This window comes from Erigeron canadensis, chromosome 2 (genome assembly GCF_010389155.1).
Source record: "Erigeron canadensis isolate Cc75 chromosome 2, C_canadensis_v1, whole genome shotgun sequence".
NCBI lineage: Eukaryota > Viridiplantae > Streptophyta > Magnoliopsida > Asterales > Asteraceae > Erigeron > Erigeron canadensis.
In genome coordinates this window covers 4,440,410-4,466,911 of record NC_057762.1, presented here as the reverse complement: position 1 = coordinate 4,466,911, position 26,502 = coordinate 4,440,410, and the positions used below count along the sequence as shown (strand labels likewise).

Below are 26,502 nucleotides of genomic sequence, written 5' to 3'. Positions count from 1 at the left end.
AGTTGTAAGCCCCAAAGGAAAAAAAATATGCAAAAACCATGTGTGGTTTCTATTAAAAGGTGGATACCATTTTACATTTCTACCTATCATTATTAAAGGTAAACAAAATCGCATTTTTATCCAATCCCTCTCTCTCCTCGTGTCATTCTCAATTTCTTTCATCTAAAACTATTTCATCCTTTGTAAATCTCTTCAACTTTCAAAACAAAGCTTTTAGTAGATATCAAACAACTTTTTTTTGCAAGAGTATCATCGTCAACACCTTTATGTGACGATGGTAACTCATAGTGCTTTTTCTTGGATTTTTCAGATAAATCAAAGAAAAATGGAAAAGAAGAGGAAGAAAGAAAGAAGATAAAAATGATTGAGAAAAAGATAAGAGAGAGAGAGAGTTAAAAAAAATATAAAATTAATGTTGTTTTGGATTTTAGTACGTTGGGGGGGGGGGTAACATTCGGATTTCTAGACGAAAATTAACGCACCCCAAATCAAATGCGGCACGCTATATTTTGGTGGAGAATGCCCCCCGGGCTGATGTTTGGGGCATTCCGGGGAGTTCTATAACGTGAAAAGTGAGACGTTAACGCCTCACTCAAGACAATCTAAAGGTCTATTACAAAAATTCACTTTCACACAAAATCAAACTGACATATAAAATACATATAACAAAAAATAAAAGTACATGGTGAAAGGAATCTCACACTTTTTTTCATAGTACAAGACCTATTTATATTTCAAAATTCACTTTTCTTTTGCTATTTCTTCTCAACTTACTTGCCAACCCTAAAACCACACAACTAAACCATAGAAAAATGACACACCAGCTAAAACTTTCTGGAAAACTTATCCTCGCCTCAAAACCATACCATTTTCAACAAATTATAAATGTCTCAACCGAGAAAGTAATCATGTGTCCATACCAAACTCCTATAAACTGGGATTGCATGAAGCGATGCTTTAGTCATTAATGGACCCCTTAGTAAAACATAAGGTCCAATTGTTGCCACCGCCGCTGTCTCCCACTTCTCAAAGAAATTTTTCATTTTTCAGCTGACAAATCAACTTCGTTGTCTCTGTACCAAAATTCTTTAGACTGGGAGTATGTGAGATGCGTCTTTTCACGCACTCCCAGTCCCGGTTAAAAGGATTTGGGTACGGACACGACATAATTGATTTTCCAGTTAAGACATGTAAAATATCTTGAGAAGTGGGAGGCGGCGACGACGATTGGACCTTATGCTTAATCAAGAAGTCCATATATTCTTTATGATTGATGCATCGTTTCACACAATCCAAGTTTAAAGGAGTTTGATACATGCACTGTATTACTTTCTCGGTTGAGACATGTAAAATCTGTTGAAAACGGTATGGTTTTGAGGCGAGGATACATTTTCAGGCAAGTTTCAACTGGTATGCTATTTTTCTTTAGTGTAGTTGATTGGTTTTGGGGTTGGAAAGTAATGTGAGAAGAAATAGACAAAAGAAAGGTGAATTTTAAAATATTAAAGGGTCTTGTACTATTACTTGAAAAAAGTATAAGATCCCCTATATTATGTTTTTCTATTTTTTGTTTTATGTATTTCATATATGTCAATTTGATTTTGTGTCAAAATGAATTTTTGTAATAGACCTTTAATAAGATTACGATTTTTTATATGCTTATTATCCAATATAGAGCCTTACTACTTAAAACGCTTATTCGAAATGTGCTAATTATATATTTGTTGTGCATTTGGCAAAGTTACATGTATATGGCCAGGTATGTTATATGGGATCTGATATTCGTACCACACTATTTAGTTAATTTACCACAACTGCACATCACATATTCACACAATATAGAGTGAAATTTGTACGTTGTGATAGATTCATTATTTTATGTGGTACATTTATCATTTTCCTTATGGTTGTATCTGAAGCTATATGTTTACTTTCGTTGTATCATAATATCATATCTTGTAGAACACGTACCCTTTGGAAGTTCTCCTATCACCAATTACCTAGTGCAAGTATCAAGGCCATTAACCTTTCAATCCATACCAATCAACATTTCATGTCATGAATTATATATAAACTCTTGCTATATACCTATTTAACTACAGGTGATTTTTGATGAATTAATGGGTTGTGTTGTTGATCCTTTACTGTCTAAATCCAGTAAATGTTTGGTAAATTCAATATATTTAAGTTATGTGTTTTTGTGATTCGGTCATCTCTTCATGGGTGACAAAAATTGGCAGTAATACTAATATCAAAAGCTCATTGTGGAAATAACCGCATTATATACGAATTTTCTTACTTACAAGTGGTGGATATAAAAATAAGTTTCTAAATAAATACTACCACAACTCCACAACCAAAATTTTATAGATGTGTTTCAACATACACTACAAAGCTTTAACTCTTTATCCGATATATATTCCGCAAGCTTCTTTACTTCTTTATATCACTTGACACCCCACCATCACCGACATCACTAAACCGTCTTTTCCACCATCATCGCCGTATTGCGCTGGTACCATGCTCGTATGTTGTAAATATGAATCGTGTGAAAGTAACCCGCACCCCAAAACACGGTAACTTTTTAATTTGGTTCCATAACAGTCCATCGTGGTTCAACCCAACCCCCCTCCCACCTTCGCGAATCAATCCAACCTCCCTCCCACCACCGGGAATCAATCCAACCAGTGCCTTTCGATTTTTCTCATTATTGTATACACCCGTATTTAAGGATGGTTTTTATATAGACTTCATATACGCACCAACCTCAACCCGGGTTTGCTTCATATGCGCATAAACCTCAAACCGGGTTTGCTTCACATGCGCACCAACATCAAGGTGAACGAGTGGGTTTCGAAATTGAACAAAAAGATGATGAACAACAAGACAAAGATGAACCAATACCATGTCGTTTAGTTTAATGGTCCATGTCGTTTAATGTTGCTATATAGTCTATATAATATTGTTGCTATACCAAACTCACAAAGGTGTCAATATATGTGTTTTCTCACTCCATTTAATTATTTTAGGTTTGAACTTGAAAGTTATATAGAATTATGAACATATATTTCTTTTGATATATCATCGAAAAGGTAATAACGTTTTTCTGTAATTAGTTTTGTATTAAGCATTAAATATCAGCTACAACTACTCGTATATCATGGAAAAAGCAATAAACTTAATTTATCTGTTATTTCCGTATTAAACATTAAATATCAACTACAACCACTCATATATCAATATATCATGGAAAATACTAAACTTTTTCTGTTATTTTGGATTGAACATTAAATATTAACGACATTAAATATCAACTACAACCACTCAAACAATTACTTTGTATTAGTTTTAGTTTTATTTAATATAATTTAGTTTTTATTTGAATTGTCTTACTTTTAATTTTATTTATTATAATCTAGTTTATATTAAAGTTGAAACTAAAAATAAAAAGAGTGGAGAAATGCGGTGACGAAGTATAGGAAAATCTTCCTGCACACCCCTTTAAATTAAAAACAGAGTGGTCCTCAAATACGTATGTGTTTTTGTTTGTGTCTTGATCGTGACCATTCATATTTAATCTCATACACACTTTGAGAATCATAATATATACATCATGCTTCAAAAGTTGTACTATCTCAGCTCTATTTATTTACATCTTTTTTTCATAAGAATATATATATCATCATGCTTCAAAACTTGTACTATCTCAACTCTATTTATTTACTTCTTTTTTTCTTAAGGAAATTAGCCATGTGGTGGTTTTGCTTCAAAGGAGTAAACCTTTTTTTTTTTCAGATCCGAAAATTGAAAGAACTGTTGGTGGAAGAAACATGGTTGAAAGCTCTTCATGGGGAATTTCAAAAACCATATGCCAAAAAGCTGAGTGAATTTGTGAAAAGTGAAATTCAAGGCTCCATTTTAATGAACTTGGGAGTGAAAGGATGAGATTTTGTATATAGATATAAACATCTTTGAATTTGATGTTTAACAGAGTTTGTTACATTAGATTTTGTTAAAAGGTAGGTGGCCGGAGAAGGGTAGTTGAGAATGGATAGGGTGGTGGTGCGGTGAAAGGTCACGTGTGATGTGTGTGATGTTTGAGATTTTGGTGAAAAAAAAAGTAATAATAAAAAAAAGTTAAAATATGATGGGTAAAGTCAAAAATGTATACGACACTTAACAATTTACAGCTATTTTCATTCAATATTCCTTGTTTATATGTATGTTGTGTGGTCCTCAACCTATAAGTTTATTTGAAGAGGGTATACTCAAATAAGTCCCTTAAAAGATATTTACTCCAATAACATTATACCAACACAAACACATGAATCCTTTCATTTTAACCCTTTGTGTTTATCTATTTGCAATAAAACAAAAAACTATTCTAAAAAAAACTAAAATAAAAACTATATGTGAATAAGTCTGGGCCTAAAAGAAATGGATCACTAGAGTAAATATCTTTTATTGGCGGCCCCAAAAAATTAAAAATATTTGAATAAGTCTGGTCCTAAAAATATGGGGCCCTATAAATATGGATGTCTCAAGCCATTGCCTACCTTATTAGGCCTGTCCTTATACCCGCGTCCTCCCCACGCCCGACCCCCAGGAGCGGGAGGACGCCATTAGCACGGTTGCGTCCTTCGTCGCGACCAAAGCGTTTCTTCCATAACTAGACGTGCGTCTTGTGTTGGTGTGGGGCCCGATTTGAAGCATAGCCATTGCAAACAAAAAAAAACAATTTTTGTATTCAAAATCAAAACCAACGGCTAGTTGGTTGTTTATTTTGTTCTTTTCATTATTATTATTTTTATACTCTTACCTCATTTGCACTACCATTTCAAAATACAACAATCTAAACATACCCATTTCTATCACTTTTAAAGCATTTCAATCACACACCACCACTAAAAATGTCTAGTTCATCATCATCATCCTCTAGCAACGATTACGAATCAATCAATCATGTTGTTACGCAATTGAATGCGGTTTTCAATCCCGAAGCCATATGCGCCTGTCTTAATGTTATCTTTGACGAAGAAGAAAACCAAAGCCAAGAAGCGTCAAGTTCTTCAAGACTTAAGTTTACTAGAAGGGTGATCCGGCGAGATCACGTCGGTGCCGCAAAGCTTTTATACGATCATTACTTTGAGCCTGAACCAACTTACCCACCCGACATGTTTCGTAGAAGGTTTCAAATGCGAAAGGAATGTTTCTGCGCATAACGCAAGATATAAACTCCTTTGACATCATTGAACCGTTACCGAAGCACTTTCGGTTCTTCCACAAAGGCGCGACAGATACTACTGGTCGTCCCAGTTTTAACATTTTACATAAATGCACTTTTGCCATACGCCAGTTAGCGTATAGCTATAAGGCTGATGCTTTAGATGAGTACTTGCAAATGGCGTAAGATACAGACTACCAGTGTTTAGACCAGTTCTGTAAGTGTGTGATAAACCTGTATCGCGATGAGTACTTGAGAAGGCCAACGGAAGCAGATATTGAACGGTTAACTGCTAAACATGTTGAGATTCATGGTTTCTCGGGTATGCTTGGTAGCATAGATTGCATGTATTGGGGTTGGAGGAACTGTCCAGTGGCATGGCAAGGGCAGTACACTCGAGGCGACAAGGGACATCCAACAATCATGCTTGAAGCGTTTGCTTCATATGATTTGTGGATCTGACATGCTTACTTTGGCCCTGCTGGTTCGAACAACGACATCAACGTCCTCAACGAATCAGATTTGTTCGACGATTTGCTTCAAGACAAAGGCTCCTAAAGTAGAGTTTTTGGTTAATGGCCAGCAGTTTCAAAAGGGATATTACCTAGTAGATGGTATTTATCCAAAATGGGCTACTCTTGTGAAGTCTTTCAAGTGCCCGATGAATCCGAAAACCTCCAACTTCAAAAGATACCAAGAAGTTATAAGAAAGGATGTCGAGCGAGTATTCGAGGTTCTTCAAGGTCGTTGGCAGATTATTGAACAATATGCGCGGCCATATAGTGTGAACAAGATAAAACGTATCATGTTATGTTGTGTGATTCTGCACAACATGATCGTTGAAGATAACGGGCGCACAATTACAGAGTTTGAAGAAGAATTGATAGTTAATACTGTCCTCCCAACCCGTACGTGGACTGAAAGGTGTTCAACACAGCTTCGTATGTACGGGGAGTTGCGCGATAGAAGGGCTCACCATCAACTCCGCAATACTCTGATTGAACATGTTTGGAACCTTCCGGAACACGGCCGTCAACGTTGATGCCTAGTTTTCTATTTCCTAATAATGTCATTTTTCATAATTTATGTTTTTAAGGGTAATGTTTAATTTTTATAATAAATGTAATGTGTTTGTTTAATAATAAAATGCGTTTGTTTAATTTTGTGAAAAAAAAAATGAAATAATAAATTAATGGATGAATAGTGGAAGAAGTGGGTAGTATAAAGAGGGGGGTGTTCTTGGGGTATTCTAGGAGAGAGAAAGATGATAGAATAGTGGAAGAAGTAGTACCTATAAGGAGAGACCTTACATCTATTGAGCGGGAAATGTTGACAACCACAAGATGAAATTTACAAAATTGCTAGACGCCTTGGACTTTTTAACCGACTAGTATTCCAAAACCAGTGAGAGTTTTACGACCAGTAAAAACATTTATACAGATAATAATATCGATCTTGCCTCATATCAACTGGTATAAATCTGAAAATTCTTGTTACATTTGATCAATACTGATATCAAAAATCATCATATATAGATACCGGTCCTGGTCTCACTTAAATTTCCATACCACTTTTAATTTAATCAGAGTACCATATTGGATTATTTTGGAATTTGAGAAAAATTGCTCATAAACGAACCTGGTCATTGCTTTGCTTAAAAGTTAAAATTAAATTAAATAAACTACTCGTATATATATATAGCCAGACGCATTTGTTTATGTTTTCCCTTTGTTTATTCTTATCTGAAAACACCAAAAAAAAAAAAAAAACTCATACTGGACTTTGTCGATTTCATTCATCAACCTTTACTTTCAAAACATAATAAAAAAGCGTTGATATCAATAATCAATTTCTTTTTATTATAATTATAATCAGGGAAAAATGAAATTCGGTAAAGAATTGGGAATCCATTTAGAACAAACATTACCTGAATGGAAAGACAAATACTTGTGTTACAAACCCCTTAAAAAACTCCTTAAAAACCTCCCTAATCCCAACCCTAATCCTAATCCTAATCCTAATCAGGTAGCTGATGATCTTCAGCAGTGGTTTGTTAGGATTCTTAATGAAGAACTTGAAAAGTTTAATGATTTCTATGTTGATAAAGAAGAAGAATTCGTTATCCGCTTTCAGGTTTTCCCCTTAATTACTCTTGTTAATTACACTTTAATTAGTTTTGTTATAATTTAGAGAATGATTAGAAAATTTTGATTCTAGGGTATGTGCCAATTTACTATTTTTCTATACTTTTAAGTTGTTAAATTACGATTAGGCGGATACCCGTGTCACCCGGTTCATTAGGAAAATTTCGCCCCGTTTCACACAACGCGTTTCGGGCCGCTGGCATAGTGCACCTTATAGGAATTATGTAGCTTTAGCATGTTTGGGTGAGAGTAGTACATGGACGTATGACCTACTTGGAAGTAGTTTGCGAAAACCGAAGCTTACAGTTTGTGAGAAAAGTGTGCAATGTAGTCTTAAACCGGGGGACTACTGTAGAATCTGCGAGGTATATGAGATTTAGTTCGATGTTACTAACTTGATCTAGCTGTCAAAGATAACAGAGCACTTGATATATCTTTATATTTGATCGAGTAGTTAGAAATTAGAAAACTTACGGTGTGGTAAACTGGCAATTATGCTTAGCCGGTGTCATTTTGAATCAAGTTCCACTTGGTGGATATGTACGCTTGATATATCTCGATATTTAGAAGTACTCAAAAGCTGAAGACTTGTGTTTTCTAGTTTCATTGACAATCAACGAATTCCGGACTTTGGGATGTTATAGAATTTTTGTTTTGCATTGAACTCTTAAAAATTGGAATATAGTATATACTATATACATGGATATTGTGAATTTAGATGTGTTGTTAAAGTGATTGTTGTGTTTTGAAGATTCAAAATGAGATAACATCTTTATTTGGAGATAGATAGAGATAGCCAAGTGTGCATGTTGAATTATTACAAAATCAGTTCTTATATTCAATCGCTTACCTTCATTTATAGTTTCTGATCATATTACGAAATCAGTTGGATCATCAATTTCATTTTGGTTTTGGTATTCTTAGCATGAATGGAGCCTGGTTTTCTTTGATATGTATGTTACTTAAATTAGTGTATTACAATATAAACCTAATAATGACTCATCTGACAACACTTGTAAGTTGTAACATGTTGGTGTTAGTGTTTGATACTGTGGTGTGTGTGAGCTAATGCAGTTTAAAGCATGAGGTTTCTTTTTTTTTTCCTTTTCTTTTCTTCTTTGTTTTGTTTTGTTTTTTTTTTTTCTGTACAGCAAATTAGTTTCTATATATCCCAAACTTCGGGCCATATTTTTACAAATAGTTCCACTTCTGCCTTAATTACATACAACCATTTGGTTACAATGATTAAAATCACTGCCTACCCAGGATCTAATTTCCAAGGGTTCAACACCATTCATAACATTGCTACTGAATTTGAAATAGGAGTCTCACTCCCTAATTTGTCCTTGGTTATAAAGCAGGGATAACTTTTACATGTTATTAGGTTGTTTGGAGCTTATTAAGTTAGGTTTCTACTTTGGACTTGGGGTGATATGCTATAGGTGCAATACGTGGTGTCCATGATTCAAAATTACTTTGTTTGGGACTAAGGGAGTATGATAGTTTTTTTTGATTTTTTCCTTTGCTTACTAGTTTCCAATCTAGTCGGAACGTATTGTCGATTACTCGATTTTCTTTCACCTTCTGTTTCTTGTAATTCAAATTATTACAATCATTATAAATGAAAATCTCACATCTGCATCTTCTCACCAATATTACTCATGATTAAAACAGGAGCTGAAACAAAGAATTGAGCAAGTGAAGGAGAAAAGCTGCAAAGATGGAGTTTTTACATCAGAAAGTGAATTCAGTGATGAGATGATGGCGATACGTAAAGATTTTGTCACGATTCATGGGGAGATGGTGCTTCTCAAAAACTACAGCTCCCTAAACTTTGCAGGTAAAATATCTTATATATAACTATACACTATCTTTTAGTTGTGTATCATATCTTAAATTTAAATGGATTCTTGGTAACCTTGCTGTTATCTTTTTGTTTTATAGGTATCATTAAAATTTTGAAGAAATATGATAAAAGAACAGGTGGATTACTGTGTGTACATTTTACACAACTTGCACTTCGCCAGCCGTTTTTTACCACAGAACCTCTTACAAGATTGGTCCATGAGTGTGAGGAAAATCTCGAACTTCTCTTTCCTATAGAAGAGGAAGTAGTTGAATCTACCAGCAGAGGTAGTGATACCACAAGAGCACTGTTGTCAACCGGGGAGGGAACTTCAGATGTGTATAGGCGGACAGTTGATGCTATTAAAACCATAAAGGGTCTTAAGAAAGAAAGTTCTACCTCCAATCCGCTATCGTTTGCATCTATATTTGGCAACCAAGATATTGACACTGGTGCTATAACTGCAGAAGATTCATCTTCTGAATCACAATCAGAACGAGAGTAACAGGTTCTGCTTTCTTGTTCAATACTGATTAAGGTTGAAACTACTGCGGAACAAGAACTACACTATGACAGTATGTCGATATTTTGACATTGTATGATTCTTTTTGTGAGGTTTAAGTTTTGGAATATTACTTTTGTTTCTTTTTGTTTTTGTAAATCATACAGAACTGCTTGATTTGTTTCTGCAATAACAGTTAGTTGCGAGCATTGTTAATTTGTTATGAAAGGGTAAATATAAGATTTGTTTTTTCTATAACACCTCCATTGATTAAGGGATTTGACGATTAGTGATCACTGCCTGTTGATCTTAAGCATTTATTTTCTGCTTAGGTAGGAGGCATAGCTTTGACACCTACTTTAGAATTTCAAATTCACAAAGTTCTGAGTTACTAGAAAGTATAAGAAGTATCATTGGCTGTTTTTGTTGAATTCCTCTTTCTAGTATATTCTAAAAGAATTGTTGATAGAAACCGAAAATCTGATTATAGTGAAAAAAGAACAAGCAAAATAGTTGGCCTGATTCGAGATAAGCTAATCTCCTATTACAAAGGTAAAGAAACCTAAGTCGATAAACAAAACTTTCATTGACTACCAAACAAAGAACTCAAAATACTTAAACTTATATTTAGCAGGAACAATTAATTACCCATCCCGGTTCAGTGGGTTACCCCCCACTCTCTCGCAGTCGGAATGCTGCCTCTCCTAAGTCCTAATTTCCCTTAGCCTCCTTTTAGCTGGGTCTTCCCTGAACCAATTTGGGCTAATCCAGTGTAATCCAGTAGCAGGGTCCGTATCAATTATGTACGTAGTTATTGCTATGAAACAATGTAGACAAAACTTGTGCTTCTTTACAATTTCTGTGTAGAAATGAATTACAGATCCTTGTCTTCGTCCTCATAGCTAAAAGGTAATGGCACCGTCTTGACTGCTCGAAATTTTCCAACATTGTTCAAATGCTCATTCTCCAACCTAACCCATTATTTAGTACAATATTAGATTCTGTTTTCGTATACTGTTTTTATGTTTATGCAATCAAAAATGGAACTCAGACCTGAAGAAGTTCCATATGCCACGCCGAATAATCTCCAAACTCGCAATTATTGCAGTTAGGGCATTTCTATGGAGGAAAGAGGCTTCAGTGAAATCTAGTACAGTCTGCATCCAGGCAAGTCTCAGTATCACATTCACTATCTGCACATTATCTATAGTAAGTCAAATTTTGCTCAAAAGAATAATTGCATCTCAAATGAGGCAGTATTTGTAGTGGTGAGCGTTAAAGTTCAGTAATTAATACTATCATTACCATTGCTATGAAGTAGATAGATCTGTTAGGCAAAATGAGTTTATCTCTTAACCATGGATTTTCAGAGCTTCTATTTAGCAGACCCCAATCCATTATTAGATCCCAGTAGGTACTAAAAATTGTTGCGATTCCCGAGGTAGATGCAGCAATGATTTTTAAGGTCGTTCCTTTCCTTTGATCATAGACTGTCCTTGAAACAACAGCAATAATGGTAGAGAAGTATTTTAGTCCATTCAGAGCTTGTGTCGAATCACTCCCTTCATAGTAGCGTCGGACACACTATACAGATAAATTTCAGTTTAGAAAAAGAATCATCTCTAGTTACCACTTGTAAAACTGGAAAATGCACAAGTAGATCAATGGACCTGTAGAAATCGAATCCAATATGGGATAACAGCGATAAATATGGAAATGGTTTTATAGATACTGCTATCACTGCAAGTTTGTGCATCCCTCTTTTTGAAATCCCCCCAACCATAGTAGCATACATAGAACTCCAAACTCCTCAGTAGCTGGACCTGGAACCATAAAAAAATATATTCAGTTAGTTTTAGTTCCTTAATCAATAATTGCTGTTAGATGTACAGTCATCGTTATTATATTTTCAAGCTGTTTTGTTTCTAAATCACCTGGCTAGTAAACTGATCAGCCAAGAAAAAATCAGGGAGAGTGACCATATAAAGAGGAGCACAAATACAGCGCCATAAACAGGCCATGAGGAAGTAACGGGTTGAGCGATAGAAAATATTAAATGGACAGATTGCTATCAAAAGCACAGCCTGCAAGACATAGTTCACAATAAGTTTTTAGCAAAATAAATTAATGTTGAACTGTATATAATGGGTATATACTTGGTATATAGCAGGAAAAAGATCTTACAGTGACTAAGCCTAGAGGGAGTAATTCAGTTATTGTTTTGTATGTTTGAGTGTTCGGATCAAGGTCCATTTCAAGGTTTGTAAGTATAGCCGCAAGAATGAGTACTGATAGACTGGAACTAATGAGTAGAACTTCCTTGAAACGCAATTCTGTACCCGGTTTGCATCCAAATATAAAGGAGTAATTGACTCGATAACGCGTCCAATAGTAAACATTTCCAGCATACATCAGCATATGTAACACAAAAAATCCAAACATGCTGTATAGTGGAAAAATGGTATTCATGTACTGAATTTGTTCTTCACTCTTGAGAAAATCTCTAGTATGTATACTTAAGATGATCGCTACTATAAGTGCTAACGAGCATCCAAAGAAGCAGCCTACACAATAAAATTACACTGGTGAGTTGTGCCGCACATGCCAACAATATATAACTTGCTGGATGCTAATAACTTACCAACCAAAAACGTAACCCGATGCTTTTCTCGTTTAGCTTTTGGCCTTAAGATGTTCATTCCTTGATCACGATTCTGGTTCGAGAAGTGCTTTATGAATGTTGCTTCAACTCTTGCTATAAGCTTAGCAACCTGAAGAAATGATAGTTTCAGCCAAGTGTCAAGCACAAAGGTATCTGATGTATATATACCATCTATATATTTTTATATATAATCTACCTCATCAGATTGACTCAAGTAAGATCCTTCAACCATCTCTAAGTACGTGTCTGCTGCATTTCTTGACGTGATCTGCACTAAGAATCTAAGTCAGCAAGTGAACACCTGGAAATCGAGACATTGACATAAAAACGCAGCGTTTCTAACCTTATCGTACTTCTTCATTATCTTGGAGAAGGCAAATTGATTCAGGAAGCTGGACTTAGAGCAAGATACAATTCAGTTAGATGAACCAATTTTAAGGTCAACTGGAAAGTGGTTATAACTAGTAAGTACGTACTTGTAGTTCTTTAGAAACCGAAGCTTTTCATGGAACTCGATAAAAGCCCGCTTCAACTTTTGCTGTGCAGCTTTGAGTTCATTTCTGTTGTAATTTAAGTCTAGATTTAAACTATTGAAAACACTTCTCATGGTGGATATGGGTGTTTCTGGTGCGGCATTTATCTTTATGCGATTCAAAACTTCTAAAGAAGCCATCCTGGATTCATTAGCATCCTTCAATTTTATTACTTGATGTTCTTCACTTACTTTGGATTCTTGAATTACCTCCAATGGGTTTGAACCTTCATTTTGTCAAAAATGTCTAAATTACATGAACCAAAAATGTCTATTCATTCATTTTCGATGTGGATTATACTCATTCTCTTGTAGTCTTGTTATAAGCATATGTATCGTTTTTCTTTTCCTAAAATTGTTAATACTATCGATATATATAATTGTATACAGATACAGATGTTGATGTTATGTTTTTAAACTACAGAGTTTTAAAAATATATCCTAAGCTATAACTCAAAATCAGCATACATCCTACTGGGTTTTTGATATTTATTGAAAGACAAAGTAGTTATTTTAAATTCTTCTGTAAAATAATGTGCTTTTGGAAAGCTTTTTTGTTCATTGTTGAAGTATTCTGAGAAGGGGAATGACACAATAATGTATGTTTTACGCAGTTATAAACTATGCAGGAAAACATATATATTTATTGTAGAGGGCTAATAACTGTTGTAGATTTATCACTTCCTTCTGAAAAGTATATAAAAAACTTCAATCTTCAATATAGTTAGATCAGATTAAATTACATATTATATTCTAAATAAGTTTACTACATTTAGATTCACATGACTTTACTAATCTCCAACATTTTAATATTTATCGACTGATGTATATTTTTTTTATATTCATATATTTTATTCAAAACTCTGTAACTCACTTTTTTTTTTGTTTGTTTCTAAATGTCATTTAAACATGAATTCACTGTTCGCAATGTATATGTATATATTTATACCATACATTAAAGAGGAGTCTAGATATATGTATCCATGTTAATACCTGTATTTGTTTCAAAGGTGAGGGGAGTGACATCAGCATCGGTTCGATGATGTACTTTGATTCGAAGAGCAATGAGAGCCTCCATTTGAATATCTAACTCCTTTGCCTCCTTGACAACCTCCTTCACTTTTGTTCTATAAAAGTTAACCACTTTATTGAACTCATTATCGAGTCTTCTAAAGAAAATAAGCTCTAACTCCCCGCCTTCCTCCAACGATTTGAGAAAAATCGTTTGATATCGCGGATACTCTTCGCCTTGTTCTTCATCTGGTTGTTGCATTGTACTAATCATAATCACTTCATCTTGTTTATCATTTTTGCTTGTATGACTAGTCAATCCACTAAATGCTCTAAAAAGAGACCCTTTTCTCCTCAAAGAAGACGCTTTCGACGTCGACTTCACCTTATCCGACACGCTTGGCCGTTGTCGAAATAACAAGATTTGTTTTAAAAGTGTCTTGAGATAGTTGTAGTTCATGTATGCTTCTTGCCATTCTGGCACCATTTGTGTACCAAATTCCTTTCCAAACTTCATTGTTAGTTTTGTTTTTTGATATCAAAGAATTTTACATTGATTGGTAAGTTTATATAGTGTTGGTTGGTGATGTAAAGTGGTCAAAGCAAAGTCTTATTATTTACAAAGATATAAAGCTTACCATTAATATTTTATTTTTCTTAGCAGCTTCCTAATTGCTATTTTTTGAAAAGATGGCTCATATACAGTCATACAAACGTGTTTTCTTTTACCATGGATGGATAAAGCTGGCATCAATTATTGGTAACCATATTTTGTATTTTTTTAATATATTAAAGTTACCTTTTCTAGCAAATAGTTCCTCAAAGTTGTTATAAAGTGGTCCATCATAAAAATCATACTCGCATTTCAATATTTATTATTAAAAAAAAAGTCAAAAAAGTCTCTTATTTTCAAAAGCGATTACTAATCAATCAAAGTTGTTAGATAAGCGATTACTAATGTTTTTTTCTTTTTCTTTTTCCTTTTCATAAACTAACACCGTAGTCACGTAATGCGGCGCTAGTCGTGGCGGTGACGTTATGGTGACGGAGGTGATTGTTTGTGGTGAATGCGACATCGGGTAGGGTAGATAATTGATATACAAATAATTGATTTTAAATGGTTAATGGAGATATATTACAAGATAAAAGATTAATGGTGTAATTTAATTATTAATGTTGGGGAAGTGATAAATGTACCACCACAGGTAATTAATCTACCACACATACGCAACAGTGACTTGTACTGTATGCTGAAAATCTTGTATCTTGTGGTAGATTAATAAAAAATGATGATACTATTATCATTTCTCTTAATGTTAAAGTTAAGAGTTGCTAAGTGAAAATGTTACGTAGTATAGATAATGATTTTAGCATAGATAATGATTGACATTTTAGATATTTCTTCCTATGTAACTTTCAATAAGGAGATGTTTTTTTTAATAAGTAATATAGATATATGTAACTTTTTTTTTGAACGGCTAAATGTTAGTAACGTTAGTAATTACTACAAGAAAACTTTACTAGTGGGATTCGAACTCCACACCTATACCAAGAATTGATTGATGGTTTGTTGGAACATCGAATGATTATATTAAATACAAATATATATTTTGTAATCATTATTCTACTCTTAGCTTATTTTTTAAGCTTTATGTACACTATATAAATGGTAACCCTATTTTATCTAATATACACTAGCATGATACCCGCGAGTTACAATAGATATCATGGTACAGACTTGTGTGTAAAATCATGTAAGGGAGTCGATGTGAGAAAAAGAGAGTTTTGATGTTTGTCATGTTTTAGATTTATGGTTGTTTTTCACAGGGATAGTCGTTTAGACATTTCCTCTATGTAACTTTTAACATGTGGGCTATTTATTTTATTATATAGTATAAAATTATAGATATAGATACCTTTACTCTAATACATCGTTCTTTTCTCCCTCTGCGCTTTTTTCTCCTTTATTTATAGTATTCACGGATGAGAATTCTCTAAAGTTATTTATAACTTTATCGATAAAGTTGGTGATCTTAATCTTTGAATCTTGACCTTTGATTTTAATCCAAATGTCAAGATGTTTCTAACTTTACTAGTAAAGTTGAAAACAATTTTAGAGGATCCTGATCTTTCATTATTGACTATTGTGATTGTTATGGTTAATTCAAAATCAAAGTTTATAATATATTATCTGCACGAGTTGTCCTCGGAAATTTGATATTTGATTTCAACGAGTTTCTTTCCTTTCAAAATCAATTATCCTCATCAACATCCTGGTAAATTCTTTTTTTATAATTTTTTTTTCATGGAAAAGTGAATATGGAGTTGTCCCCCATGTAAGCTTAGATGGGGAACCTCTCACATACAAATATTTTATTAGTATTTGTATTTTAAACAAATGATGGACCCCCATGATATTTATGAATTAAAAAAACAAATTGTGAGGAGTTCCCCCCATATTCACTTCCCCCATATCTATATAAATATTAAAATAATAGTTATCCTAACATTTTAAAGTCTTCTACAATTTAAAGCTATTTTCAAAAATTGCCACATAGGTCTTTATCCTATGTAGCATCTCTATATTTTTTTACAATATATAAATCTACAAAATTATATTATCTAAAACTATTAAATTAAATAAAAATCAAATCTATATATAAACAAAATCTTACAAAAATTAAAGTAAAAAATCACATTCTATATCATAATAGAAACCGTATGAATTTAAAATCTATTTTTAAAATTGGAAAATATTTGGTTTTCAAATTATTTATTTCTTAATCTTACTATCTAATATAACCAATATTATATATCACATTGTAATATAGTCTTTTATCCTTTTCGTGGTGGTGTTTTTACGTTTTATAAAAACTATTATCAATTACTAGGTGAATTCAACATAATTTGAATCATAGGTTTGTTCTTTGTAATCTAATTATAATTTGAATTTGGTTTCTAACTATATCTAATTAAAGCTTTTCAACTTTTATGAATTTTATTATTTGATGAAGTAAGTTTTATGAAACTATTTTCTTTGAAAGAGTGTGATGAAATTCTAATAAGTCACATATCACTTTGCAAAAAATAAAAGATCGTTATGATTTTACATTATATTTACATTTTAACTTCATTTTATGTTCATTAGTATTGCATGAAGTATAATATGTGATAGTTAATATGAATATTTGATAACGTATGTTTTTATATAATTGCAAAGATTTTAATAAATAATAAGAGTTATATTTTGAATTTATCTATTTCAATAAATGTAAAAATTTCCATTTAATGATAATATAGATTTATATGTACATGCCTAAATAATGGTAACTGTATCGGCGGCCGGGGCTGGTGCTCCGCCTTCTATCTAGGTTCCGCTCTTATAATGTATAGTTATAATTACTAAAACAACATTTTTAAATAACCGCACATCGTGCGAGTAAAAGACCTAGTATATATATCTATATCTATAAACCCTTATAAAGCATATTGGCTTTCTTAATTTTAAGCACTTTTTTTATTCCTAAAATGCCCCTCCTAAACCGAAAAGAAAACACACCGATCCTGAAACCCTCTTCTCTCTCGCCCCTCTCTAACCCGATGACACCGTCGGAATCATCACCATCAACCTCCGCCATAAACCACCGTAATCATCATCACCACCACGAGTATCGCTTTTCTTTTTGTTGAACATCTGCTGTTGGCCATCTAATTTATGGGTAATCACCACCACCACCACCACCATCGATCTATTCTTTTATATCATTTGCCGGCGCCCACATAATTTATCAGTTTGTCTTATCGCCAATTACCGTCGGAATCATCATCACCACCACCATCAATCTACGTTTTTGTTGATCACCTGTCCCGACAACCATCTCGCCGGAAACCTAATCAAATAATTGATGGGTTTGTGATTCTGCCAATCACCGCCGGAATCATCACCACCACTACCATGGGCGTCTATCTATAACGTCATATATCATGATTAATTATCAGGTTTTAATTTCTTTTTATATTTTGATGATTATGATATTTAACTTTTATTACATTTAAACATTATAGTTTACTTGACAGGATAAAAAGTTTAATATTAATATTAAAGCGTTGGAAGAAGCATACAAAACATGGCAGAAAAAGCTTCATCCTAATTTTATTTTTTTGATTCTGATGACTATGATTATCATCACCACCAACAATGCCGTTCATTATTTGTTCATAATGATTAGTTGTGTTGTCCATCACGATCAGTTAGTTCATAAGTAGTAAGTGAGTCAAACATGATTTCATACATATAAACCATGCATGATTTTGTCCAGGTCAGATTTGGCAGTTTTTATTGATATTTTTATACCATATGTGATCAGGGGATGGAGGTATTGTTCACTATTTCTTTCGTCATCAGTAACACATCTGATATATTTTTTTTTCATGAATTTACTTCATATTAAGTAATTTTATTTATTTCTTTTAAAGTTCTTTAAATTATTGGTGGATATGTTTCTTTAATAATCGAATTTATGTATTGGCGAAGTGATGAAAACCCTCTAGCAAACAACAGTTGAGTCCCCTACGGTTACGGTTTGTACAATCAAAAGGAGTATTGCAGTCGTGAAAACAAATCTGCTTGCCTACATAAACTGATAAATGTATTATTTTTATTGCTGTTAGTTGATGAGGATCATTTTTGATAATTTATTGTTTGTTTATTAGTGTTGCTGATTATGGATCATTTTTGTATGGCTAATGAATCTGGTGCAAAAGGTTTAGACATCTCCTGATTAACATCATGAGGACTCAATTGTTAAATAGGTATTTTTTTAATTTTGTTTATATTTTTTCGATGTCTTCAATACAATTAATAAACAGCTAATTTTTGGGAATTGTGTATTTCTTTCAATACAGATTTGGTTTCACTTCCGTTGGAAGATTACCGGAAAGTGATGGCTTGAAGGGGATAGGAATAAGAGTTCACTAATGAGAACAGTTTTAGTAGTGTGAAGAAAGGTACCAATTCACATATTTGACTTATTAAACTAGAACTATATCTTTTTAGCTTTTACATATTATTGTGTTTGCTGAACTCGGAATAGAATTATGACATATTTGTTTGACTTATTAACATGATCTTTGTGCTCCAAAATGTTTCTTTTTGAACAAAATCAGTGTTGAATAAATGATGATTTCCGTAGTAAGTTTTGATATTTTGATATGAGGTTTAGTCTAACTTTAAGTAAATTTCATGGCTTTCCCTAGAAATATTAGAAGTCATATTTTTTATCCACATTTTTGTACATTTTTTGGTATGGATTTATTTTATGGGCTCATTGTAAAAAAAAAAAAACACTGATGGCAAGGATTTGGTTTCACATGACTCCGCTATACGGATGATTTAAAATCGAAAGATATAATTAATAAAATTTATTGAACAATCATTGCAAGAAGATAGGATGATGGGAATAACAAAAGACTAATATTGGTTTTTACAACTCCAAGTTTTGTGAATTCTAAAATTTGTCTTAAAAAAACCAAACACTATTGTTTGAGCATGTTTCTGGACTTATGTAGGGTATTCTTTATGATCCTTAAGCAATTCATTGTAAACGGGTAGAAGTCGCATTCTCACTAATTTTATTTAGCACAATCTCTTAACTTTTGATTGGAATGATCGTATGGGAGCCACAACATCTATGCATTCCATTAATAACAACTCATTTTACAGATGCTTCAACCATTGCTTTTGCCGTCATGCCTGGTCCAAGTGCTGCATTTCCTCTGGATGCTTTTGTCACTTTTACTCCAACCACTGTCACCCCATTGACCAGTCTAAGAAGGGAAAGAAGGTGGTAATATGTTTAAATTAGTTCCCATTCATTTGTGTTTATTTTGAACAACCTAAATTGGAACTGAATTTTTGCATTATTTGCAGTGGTAAAAGGTTAAGTTCCCGGGACCTAATTTGGAAGAGCTCCAATTTGATCAGCTGGCATCTCTAAGGTAATTTTTTAAATTGGAAAAACGCCTACATTGTGTTTTATTTACCAAAAATTCATATCAACCCATTCCTACTAACTCAATGTTTAAATATGAGCTGCGGAGAAGACAGAAGGTTGACAAGTACGCAAAAAAGGATAGACCAAAACAAGAAAAAAATAAACAAGATAACTAATTCACTGTAGATCGATGAATTTCGAGACCTGTGGAAGGAATGAGTTGTCATATATGTATGATCCTATTCGGTCTTGCATTTGACATTCTATTTTTTATCTTTATAAATGAAATTTGTGCCCTTCTTAAATTTATATGAGTATTTGGTTTGAATTAACGTTGTCACACCACTTCGAAGTCTATATATAGACTCCGCCGTATCGCGCGGGTTCCCATCTAGTATATATATATATATATATGATAATCAAGACATACCATTTAAATAATGGATGGCTTTCTTTTAATTACTCCGTATTAAATATGAAAACTGATTTATTATCATATTTCTTAACGTATAATCGAATATATATTATTTTTAGACCTAGTTGATAGGCAAAATTGTTTATAGGTGTTTGTAAAAATGACTCACAAGACCTACTTTTAGAACAATTATTGTTTTGAAAAAGAAGGTGATATTAGTACCATAACATTTGATTAATGCACCACAATTATACAGTATTAAATTGTACAGTCTACATTAAAAGCTGTACGTTGTGGTAAATGAATTAAAAAGTGTGGTACTAATATCACTACTCTTTTGAAAATGTCATATATCTTGTTTCCGAACAACAAATGTTATGTCTTTACAGGTTATTTTATTTTATTTTCAACCTTGTAATTGCTATATGGATATCAAATTATCAATGATGAGTTGGTGTAGTGATTTGGAATTTCACTGGTGACCTTCACGACCCAGGTTCGAATCCCTACTCGGCAACCTTTGAGATATAAGGCAGTCTTTTTATGAGGGTTTGACTTGGGTATACCCAGGTTCAAGTCTGAGAGGACAGAGTTTACCCTTATTAATCGTCGTGCTTTTGGGCGGATTAGTAGGGGGTTTTCCCCCATTGGGTATTTGAAATAGACATTTTTATTTCGAGGAAGCTCTCTAGTGCGGGAGTTAAGACAACGTATGCTAGACCTCTCGCTGTCGAATCATGACACGAAGATTCAAGCAAAATTCACCTTAAAAAAATAAAATAAAATAAAAAATTGTTACATAGATAGAATGCCTTGAGAATTTGAGGTATCTTGTACTTCCACTTGCAGTGCAGTGGTTGGACATAAGGCAATAGTCTCTTTGTGAGTCTCAGGATCAAACCTTGAAAGGGCAGGGTTTTATCCCTAATTAGTGTCGTGCCTTTGGGCGGTTAGTTGGGGGGGGGGGGTGAGAAGGTATGTAAAACTAGCTTATGCTAGAGGCCTAGAGCCTTCGCTGCGATGATTAATCCACTACTTTAAAAAAAAATAAAAATAAAAAATTGAGGTATCTTATTTAGCATAATTTGATTAATTTAAAAACTTATAGAAAAACCGGTCATTGTCTTTTATATATAAAATTAATTACAATTAACTGTATATGAAACTACCTTTAGAGACATCCTTAAACAAAGGAAAATGCATCGTAGACAAACAAAGTTAATTACCTACCGTTTTTTTCTGTGCTTTTTAATCGGTAATTTGATGCAAATGCCTGGATCACTTTAAGCGAATTGATTATTTAGGTTCTTGTGGTTTTTGCATTTTTGATTATGATCAGAGGAGGGTTTAGCTTATCTACCGTATGTTCTTGTGGTAGTGATTGGTTTTTACGTCTGCAAACATTCGTTCTAATCAAATGATTTATCTTAAGCAAAAACAGGACATATGCATCTATCTATCTTACAAAAAGGTAGTAAAAAAAACTACTAATATTAACACGAATTAATTGCATGCAGGAGTTTTTGTTCAAGAAAAAGAAAAATAAAACAAGAAATAGAAATTACCTTCATAATTTAATTGTAATCCAGAACTAATATTTCTAAAATTAATACTACCATCAGATAAATTTCATGTGATGGGGCACCCTTCGATGAGGACGCCTTTGGCAGTTGGACAAGTAGCCAAAGGACAATGCTCGCCGGCTGTACCCCACCAAGAAATTCCGATACCAGACATGGAGAGGCAGAAGTATAGAAGTATCCCCATGAAAGCCAAACCAGCATCAAGCGCAGCAGACAGAACATAGTTATACTTTTGCCACCATTTCTTTCGATACTTGAGTACAAAGAAGTTGAAAACTATGCCAACAAAAACCCAACTGTTGAAATTGATTGGCGTCGCTGGAGGCATCACCGCACAAGCCCCAAAAATTACTGGCAAGTTGATGAGTTTGATCCATTTTTGGCTTGGGAACGCTTTATGTAATAAGTATATGAAGACGGGTCCAAGAAAACCACCCAAAAAGAACCAATTCAGGGCGCCGTAAGGTCCAAGAGAACCAAATATTCTTTTGGGCCCTACAAGTCCCCATATGACAGATGCGTCATAAAATACACGATCCCCAGGACAAGTCCATGGACTACCGTGAGGAAGTAGGTGATCTTGACATATGTTGTCGATCGTTGTTAGTAGCCACCATGCAACAGAGATGTTTATTGTCCCTGCGATAACGGTTCCAATGAACTGTCCACAAAATAAACATAGAAATGTTATTTACCTTTCCAATTATACTTCTTGTGTTACAGTAAAATGACAAAGATTTAGACATCGGGTCAGTGGAAGACCCGTTTGTAAGAGGAAGGAAGATTGAATAGTTACCTGAACCAGAAACATAGAACGAGGTGGGATCTTCATGTAATGGCCTAGCTTGAAGTCGTTAAGGAATGAGACGGCTTGAGCCATACTGATATAGCCATATGTTTTGAAAGTAACATTAGCTATGGGCCTTCCCGCATATACTAGTCCCATCAAGTACTCTGTAATGATATTTAGCCCTGGGGTCTGATGACAAAAAGATCACAACTTTTGATGCGCGTCCACAAAAGACAATTAAAGGGTAAATTTATAGTTATTTCGGTCAAGCGTATACCTGATTCGTAGTAGCAGTTATCACGCTAATTGGAAGAGTAAAAGCGGATGCAAGAATACAAGCTGCGACGAGTCCCCACCATGGCATTTGGACTTCATCTCTCATGAAAACACAAAGCACAAGCGACAGAAGAAAGGAAGCACTAACAAGCAAATAAAACCACCATTCGGGTATGTCTTTGTATTTCTTCATGAGCTTTGTATGAACATCTATCTTCTTGGCATTTTTCGAAGCTCGATATTGGCTCATTATTTCTCTGGACACAATCAAAGATATACAACATTGTTTTCACAATATTAGAGGTAACAATTTCAACCAAACTAGTTTAAAATGGGTGAATTCAAATTTTATGTCTAATTGATATTACAAGAATGATTTCAATAATGTTATATGGTCATTCTTATAATATGCTCGATCGTAGCTGTTTGTTAAAGATACATTATAGGTAGGGAAATTAGATTTAATTGCATTAATCATCCTTGTGGTTTACACATTTTCGTGGTTTTCATCCCTCGAAGTTATATTTAGTGGATTTCAGCCTTCTATCTTTACTTTTTAGCACCTTACATCCTTTTAAAGGAAGAAAAACATGAAAAGAGTGCAGATTTTTTTAGCACCTTACGTCCATCAAAAGGATGTAAGGTGCTAAAAAGTAAAGATGAAGGATGAAATTAACTAGAAATAACTTGGAGGGATGAAAATCACGAAAATGTGTAAACCATGGGGATAATTTGTGCAATTAACTCGGGAAATTATGTACAATGAAAAGTTTGTCCAAAAATGAGCTCTGTATTGGGTGAAATGTAACTTAGTTGTCCGATCCGCCCATATCGTCACTACTGCTAGTATAATCGCAAACTGTAAAAGCGTAAAATGGGGATTACCTCCCATTAAACAAGGCGACGTGCGTAAGGGTAGAGATAACAGCTGCAAAACCAATACCATAAGTGACAGCGAAAAACATGCTCATATGTAGCTGGCCTAGTTCCTGGTACTTGGGCATATCTATCTCAAAATCTTTGTTGACAATAGCGGACACATTGTAAACTTGTCCTCGATGATCAAATAGATGCGACGAGAAAATTGGGTATGTTTTGGCACTATACATATTAAATCCCCAATAAGCGCTAGGGATTAAAATGTACATCATGATTATGAAGCCAATGTAAACATTTATAGTAGCGAAAATTGGTGTCACGAGTGGGCTTCCCAAATACGATGCTATCACTGACCAATCTGCCGTGAATGATAGAAACCCGAGCCCTCTCATGCCTGAACCGATTTGTTGGGCTGTTATAGATTTTGGGAACACTAGACAGAGGATCGAGAAGCTAGTGAGTGACAGGAACAGGTAGCCGGGGAAGACATACCATGAGAAACTACATACGAGAGCGATTACAAAGAACTTTGCTCTCGTCATTCGTGACGATGCATCTGTCTCGTGAAGCGCCCTGAAAGAAAAATAATCTATGATCAAATTTAGAGGTTTCATATGAAAATATAATGAACCTAGCTACAAGCAATTGCAAAAGTTCAATAATTAATTTGCATAACTAAGTAGCTAGTGGTATATTTTTATAGTAAGTTTTTCGAATTTGTTGCTTAATTAATCTTATATTATTTCTTTATGTATACATATATAAAATTCATTTATATATGGTTTTGATCTCTGATGTAGTAGTATTTCAATTCCAAATTTCAGTCACATTGAAACTAACAAGATCGCAATACCTTTTTTCGTATGATTTGTAATAAGTTAGTAACAGAATAACGAACCTGAAAAGAGACACTTGAACAAGAGATGCGGGCCACCACATTTCAGCAGGGTCCACAACATATTTTCTCAATACACCTGCCCATCCGTATCCTAGTACCTGCAGCTCCAATAAAAGAACTATTGTTAAATTTTTAATTTGTTTGAAATTTTTGTACTTTAACCCTGACAGTAATATTATTGTTGTAGTGACAAAATATATAGGAACCTACTTTCTCACAAACATAGTGGACATGATAAAAATGTACAACTAGATAATCATTAAAAAAATATTATATTTGTTCACACTTCTAGTGAATGTAAACAAATTAAAAATTATCCCACTTATTTGTTTGTAAAAATATATAGAAATAAAAGTGTGTATAAATTTTCCCACACTAAAAAGTGTGATTGTGAACTTTCATAATTATTTATAATTAATTACCTTATATAACTTTTTATAGTGATGTAAAGACTTCTTCCTCTAATTTGCATAAATTGCAATATATATTTGATTATAATATAATTAAAGATATATAATTTTGATATCATTTCTTTCTAGTTCTGCATTCCTTTTAATTACCCCAGTAGTTCAACATTCTAGCTAGGTAGCGGCCCATGCATGAACGTATGTTAAATAAATGTTTATAACAAATTTACTCAAACAAATGAGATTAATAATAATAATAGGAATATTATTAATTACCATATATTAAAAATAAAATAATAACTATAGTTTATAAAAAAAATACTCACCTGCGTAGTGATAACAAGTATCCAACCAGCAATGAAGGATATTTTTCGATGATAAAAAGCCTTAATGATACTAACAATCCCAACAGCGTATGCGGATCCACCTCCAAAAGCGGATCCAGCATTCGCAAATATCGATATCAGAACATGTTCTTTCATGTTAAACGGCCCAGGATTGAGCGAAAACTCAAACCCTAAAACACGATATTTTTTTGTGGGAAGGACCGCGGCCATGAACCGCCCGATGGGCAGAGTGGCAACTTGAACTGAGATCATGGAGATCACAAGAGGCTCGGTTCGGTAGCTGAAGAATGTGTTGAGAAAAGATAAGATCACACAAGACAGGATACCGAGGGACCACATCCGGAAAGTCCATACCGGCATCGATGGATCGTCGGCGGTGGACACGGTTAGACGGACTTCCTCGATTGGTGACTCGTCATCATCGGAGTCAGTGGCGGTTGGTTTTGCAGTCTCGGTGTTCTCCATGGTTATGGGAGGAATATAGCTAGTGAATGTTTTTAGGGTTTTGAAGTAATATGTTTGATATGGAATCTGTCTTGATACTTATATATATTTTTATTTTTATTAGGACGTTATTTTAGGATCTTTTGGTTTTTCGAATCTTGATTTATTCTTATGATAATGAATGAATGAATCACAGCTGGTATAATTAAGGGAATATTAATGTTCGTGAAGTGTGGCAATTTATCAGGAATAAATTAATTAGGTACGTGGGTAATCTCGTGAAATTTGATTTGTGTATGTATGTAGTGTAAATAATTAATCATCGGTTAATATTGAACATAGTTATTAAGTTTATATATAAGAAAGGACCGGGCAAGCGACAAATATACGCGTAAATATATCATCATAGATAGATTCATAGGTGGGTGAGTCCGTGCGCACATATATATATCCTTAGATAAGATAAGATATATGATATTGTGTAACCGGGAATTAGCGATGTGTGTTACCAATTTCGCAAGATCGAACGGTACTTTTTGGCAGTGGCAA

At 33.8% G+C, this 26,502-nt stretch overlaps 3 protein-coding genes and 1 long non-coding RNA gene across 4 annotated transcripts; 2 read left to right on the top strand and 2 right to left on the bottom strand.

Annotated features, from left to right (window-relative positions):
• The first annotated feature begins 6,967 nt into the window (after nucleotides 1–6,967).
• LOC122589242 (SPX domain-containing protein 4) lies at nucleotides 6,968–9,939 on the top strand. The gene is made up of 3 exons (XM_043761503.1): nucleotides 6,968–7,357; nucleotides 9,043–9,208; nucleotides 9,313–9,939. Exons 1-3 carry the CDS (start codon nucleotides 7,106–7,108, stop codon nucleotides 9,717–9,719), a joined length of 825 nt encoding a protein of 274 aa, XP_043617438.1. The 5' UTR covers nucleotides 6,968–7,105; the 3' UTR covers nucleotides 9,720–9,939.
• Nucleotides 9,940–10,178: 239 nt separating this feature from the next.
• On the bottom strand, nucleotides 10,179–14,464 carry LOC122586641 (phosphate transporter PHO1 homolog 3-like). Its single transcript, XM_043758624.1, has 11 exons — nucleotides 13,904–14,464; nucleotides 12,855–13,137; nucleotides 12,722–12,770; nucleotides 12,575–12,646; nucleotides 12,358–12,487; nucleotides 11,901–12,280; nucleotides 11,651–11,800; nucleotides 11,387–11,539; nucleotides 11,022–11,300; nucleotides 10,770–10,909; nucleotides 10,179–10,687 (listed from the first exon to the last, which is right to left on the bottom strand). Exons 1-11 carry the CDS (start codon nucleotides 14,436–14,438, stop codon nucleotides 10,591–10,593), a joined length of 2,268 nt encoding a protein of 755 aa, XP_043614559.1. The 5' UTR covers nucleotides 14,439–14,464; the 3' UTR covers nucleotides 10,179–10,590.
• A 4,373-nt stretch (nucleotides 14,465–18,837) lies between these two features.
• Nucleotides 18,838–19,921, top strand: LOC122586644. The gene is made up of 3 exons (XR_006322052.1): nucleotides 18,838–18,928; nucleotides 19,644–19,764; nucleotides 19,851–19,921. It is a non-coding gene; the product is annotated as an uncharacterized LOC122586644 (long non-coding RNA).
• Nucleotides 19,922–21,937: 2,016 nt separating this feature from the next.
• On the bottom strand, nucleotides 21,938–25,997 carry LOC122586643 (oligopeptide transporter 2-like). Its single transcript, XM_043758627.1, has 6 exons — nucleotides 25,489–25,997; nucleotides 24,756–24,853; nucleotides 23,864–24,430; nucleotides 22,980–23,235; nucleotides 22,709–22,891; nucleotides 21,938–22,573 (listed from the first exon to the last, which is right to left on the bottom strand). The coding sequence occupies exons 1-6, from the start codon at nucleotides 25,972–25,974 to the stop codon at nucleotides 21,959–21,961; spliced, it is 2,205 nt and encodes a 734-aa protein (XP_043614562.1). The 5' UTR covers nucleotides 25,975–25,997; the 3' UTR covers nucleotides 21,938–21,958.
• Between the last annotated feature and the right edge of the window lie 505 nt (nucleotides 25,998–26,502).

Bases quoted from the DNA above. Each gene is read 5' to 3' on its own strand.
- LOC122586643 (XM_043758627.1), bottom strand. From the start codon at position 25,974: ATGGAGAACACCGAGACTGCAAAACCAACCGCCACTGACTCCGATGAT. The intron at 24,854-25,488 runs GTGAGTATTTTT...TTGGAGCTGCAG, and splicing joins TACTTGTTATCACTACGCAG to GTACTAGGATACGGATGGGC. The intron at 22,574-22,708 runs GTAACTATTCAA...TTTTGTGGACAG, and splicing joins GTTCTATGTTTCTGGTTCAG to TTCATTGGAACCGTTATCGC.
- LOC122589242 (XM_043761503.1), top strand. From the start codon at position 7,106: ATGAAATTCGGTAAAGAATTGGGAATCCATTTAGAACAAACATTACCT. The intron at 7,358-9,042 runs GTTTTCCCCTTA...TGATTAAAACAG, and splicing joins AATTCGTTATCCGCTTTCAG to GAGCTGAAACAAAGAATTGA. The intron at 9,209-9,312 runs GTAAAATATCTT...TTTGTTTTATAG, and splicing joins CAGCTCCCTAAACTTTGCAG to GTATCATTAAAATTTTGAAG.
- LOC122586641 (XM_043758624.1), bottom strand. From the start codon at position 14,438: ATGAAGTTTGGAAAGGAATTTGGTACACAAATGGTGCCAGAATGGCAA. The intron at 12,647-12,721 runs GTTAGAAACGCT...TTCTTAGTGCAG, and splicing joins TAATGAAGAAGTACGATAAG to ATCACGTCAAGAAATGCAGC. The intron at 12,281-12,357 runs GTAAGTTATTAG...TTTATTGTGTAG, and splicing joins TCGGGTTACGTTTTTGGTTG to GCTGCTTCTTTGGATGCTCG.